This window comes from Phodopus roborovskii, unplaced genomic scaffold, assembly GCF_943737965.1.
Source record: "Phodopus roborovskii unplaced genomic scaffold, PHOROB, whole genome shotgun sequence".
NCBI classification, from domain to species: Eukaryota; Metazoa; Chordata; class Mammalia; order Rodentia; family Cricetidae; genus Phodopus; species Phodopus roborovskii.
The window spans coordinates 57,093-59,292 of record NW_026126306.1 but is presented as its reverse complement, the minus strand read 5'-3'; the positions used below and the strand labels follow the sequence as shown (position 1 = coordinate 59,292).

Below are 2,200 nucleotides of genomic sequence, written 5' to 3'. Positions count from 1 at the left end.
ATTAAATGACAAAATAAAAAATAGGCCTTATGGACCTTGTCCTTCTGTACATGCAAAAACCATACAGTGTCGCAACACTATATTGTAAAGGACATTAATGGGAGAACACACTATACCAGATACTTGATTTATTGCTTTAGTAAATTACCTAACATAGCAACTCAAAAAGGAAATGTTTGTTTTAGCACTCATTTTGAAGAAATAATCCATCATGATTGAGAAATCATGAAGCATGAACTTAAGTTGTTCAGCTCTACCCTCAGTATTCATAAGGACTTGCCTGTTATCACAGAAGACATATTCTTTATGTGTGTTGAGATGTCAGCTCCCTTATAAAATCCTTTCACCTGGTATTTGTTGTGTTAATTTTTGCAATGTACATTTCTCCAGGGCTTTTGCAATATCTGAACACATTATCATGACCTTCAGAGTTTTGTGTGTGGAAACATTTAAATAAAGGAACACCTTAGACAGACAGAGGAGGAAGTAATTTAGACAGACCCAGAGAACCAAGTTCATGCTTTATTTGGAACAAGATGATGACTACATGACTTTTGTGTGTGAATAGGAAGTGTTTTCTAGGAACCTTCTGACAGATGTTGTAAATGCAGGAGCCCTCACTTCATTCCCCTTCTTTGGGAACTTTGGAAGCACAATTGGCCTTCCCCTGACTGTGTGATTTTAAAGAGCTTATCTCAGAAAGAAAGAAGATCACACCAAATACTGACATGGCAGTTGTTAGGAGCCCTAATGGGAACACAGCAGTATAATGTTTGCTTATCAAGGCTTCTTTTTTAACGGGAAAGTCAGGTGGAAAATCAAGAGTGGTTTGGCCATAATGATCTACAAGATGGTTTGAGATCACTGAAACAAATGTGAAGGTGCTGCTAACACACAAAACTAAGGCAGAGACTTTATAGCAAAATATCTGCAACTCCACAAATGGGTGTTTCATATAGTTGATCTTAAAGGCCATTGCACTGAAAACTAGAACTACAGGCTTCATTAAAATAGCCCATACTATCATATTTTGTGCATACTGAAATTCAGGTGAAATGGTCCAGGTGGAATTGATAGGGGTGTCCACCAGCATCTTGGTTATGGTTCCTGAGACATTAAATGTTTGAAGATAATGAGCTTCCCAAAGACCAAATGAAACAAACTGTACAACATTGTTGTCGAATTCCCACAGGCGCCAGTATGGATCGCTTGCAATGACTACTTCGAACATGAAAGCAGATAGGCTGCTAAGGAAGCCACTCAGCTTTAAGATGCTCTCCTTTCCATTTGGAGATCTGAAGATAAGATTGAACAAATATATAGTCAAACCAGGAACCCAAGTGAAGGTAGGAAACAAACTGAGTCATGATTTGCAAAGCACTTAGCTTTCATAACTTGCCCCCGCTGACACCTAGTTGTATTTAAGTAGTCTATGTGTTAGGGTTCTCCATACTATAGGAAAGAATACAAGAAACCCCAAATTCCATGACTATAGCAGAGGTTCCCCATTGGAGGATTTGATTAGCAAATGCCCTGTATCTGTCACACATTGAAAGGTGCATATTTGTTAACTAAGAATTTTAATACTTCTAGTTAACAGTGGAAAATGAGTTTGCAATATCATAATTAAGGTGGTGCTTGTTTCAGCCTTAGTTGCAAAACAAAAATATAATAAATAACTTAATTGAGAATAATAAGATAAATAATGCACAAAGATTAAATCTAAATTATGGTAGTGGGCTTTTATATGACTATTGCAAACTGGTGTCTGCTGAATGAAGAAACAAAGTGAAAAATAATCCACATGTTATTCACACCCATGTCTAAATTCCACATTGAGTCATATATATTTGTATGTATTTATCCATGCACACACACATTCATATACATACACACACACAGGAATAGGCATAAAGACATTGGAACATAAAAATCACACCCTGAAAAGTAATTGTAGGTAGATCAAACTAGCAGTGTAGAATGCCCGTCTAGTACATTTTTTGAAATGTTCCCAGTTTTTTTTTTAAAAAAGCTATACATATTCTATAATTATATCCACAAATATATAGATATATTTAAATGTATAGATGCCTGGTCTAAGGCTATAGCTAAGTGGAATATTTTATTGAATGTGTGTAAGACCTTGAATCCATCCCTTAGTTTTAAAAATCAAAATCTACACATAAAGCATGAGGATTAG

General features: G+C 35.8%; 1 protein-coding gene across 1 annotated transcript; it reads right to left on the bottom strand.

The window, feature by feature from the left end:
* Positions 1–622: 622 nt before the first annotated feature.
* On the bottom strand, positions 623–1,358 carry LOC127218683 (uncharacterized; the record flags this gene model as incomplete). Its single annotated transcript, XM_051179700.1, has 1 exon — positions 623–1,358. A coding segment is annotated over one exon (736 nt), but the record flags the coding sequence as incomplete, so codon positions are not given.
* Positions 1,359–2,200: the final 842 nt, after the last annotated feature.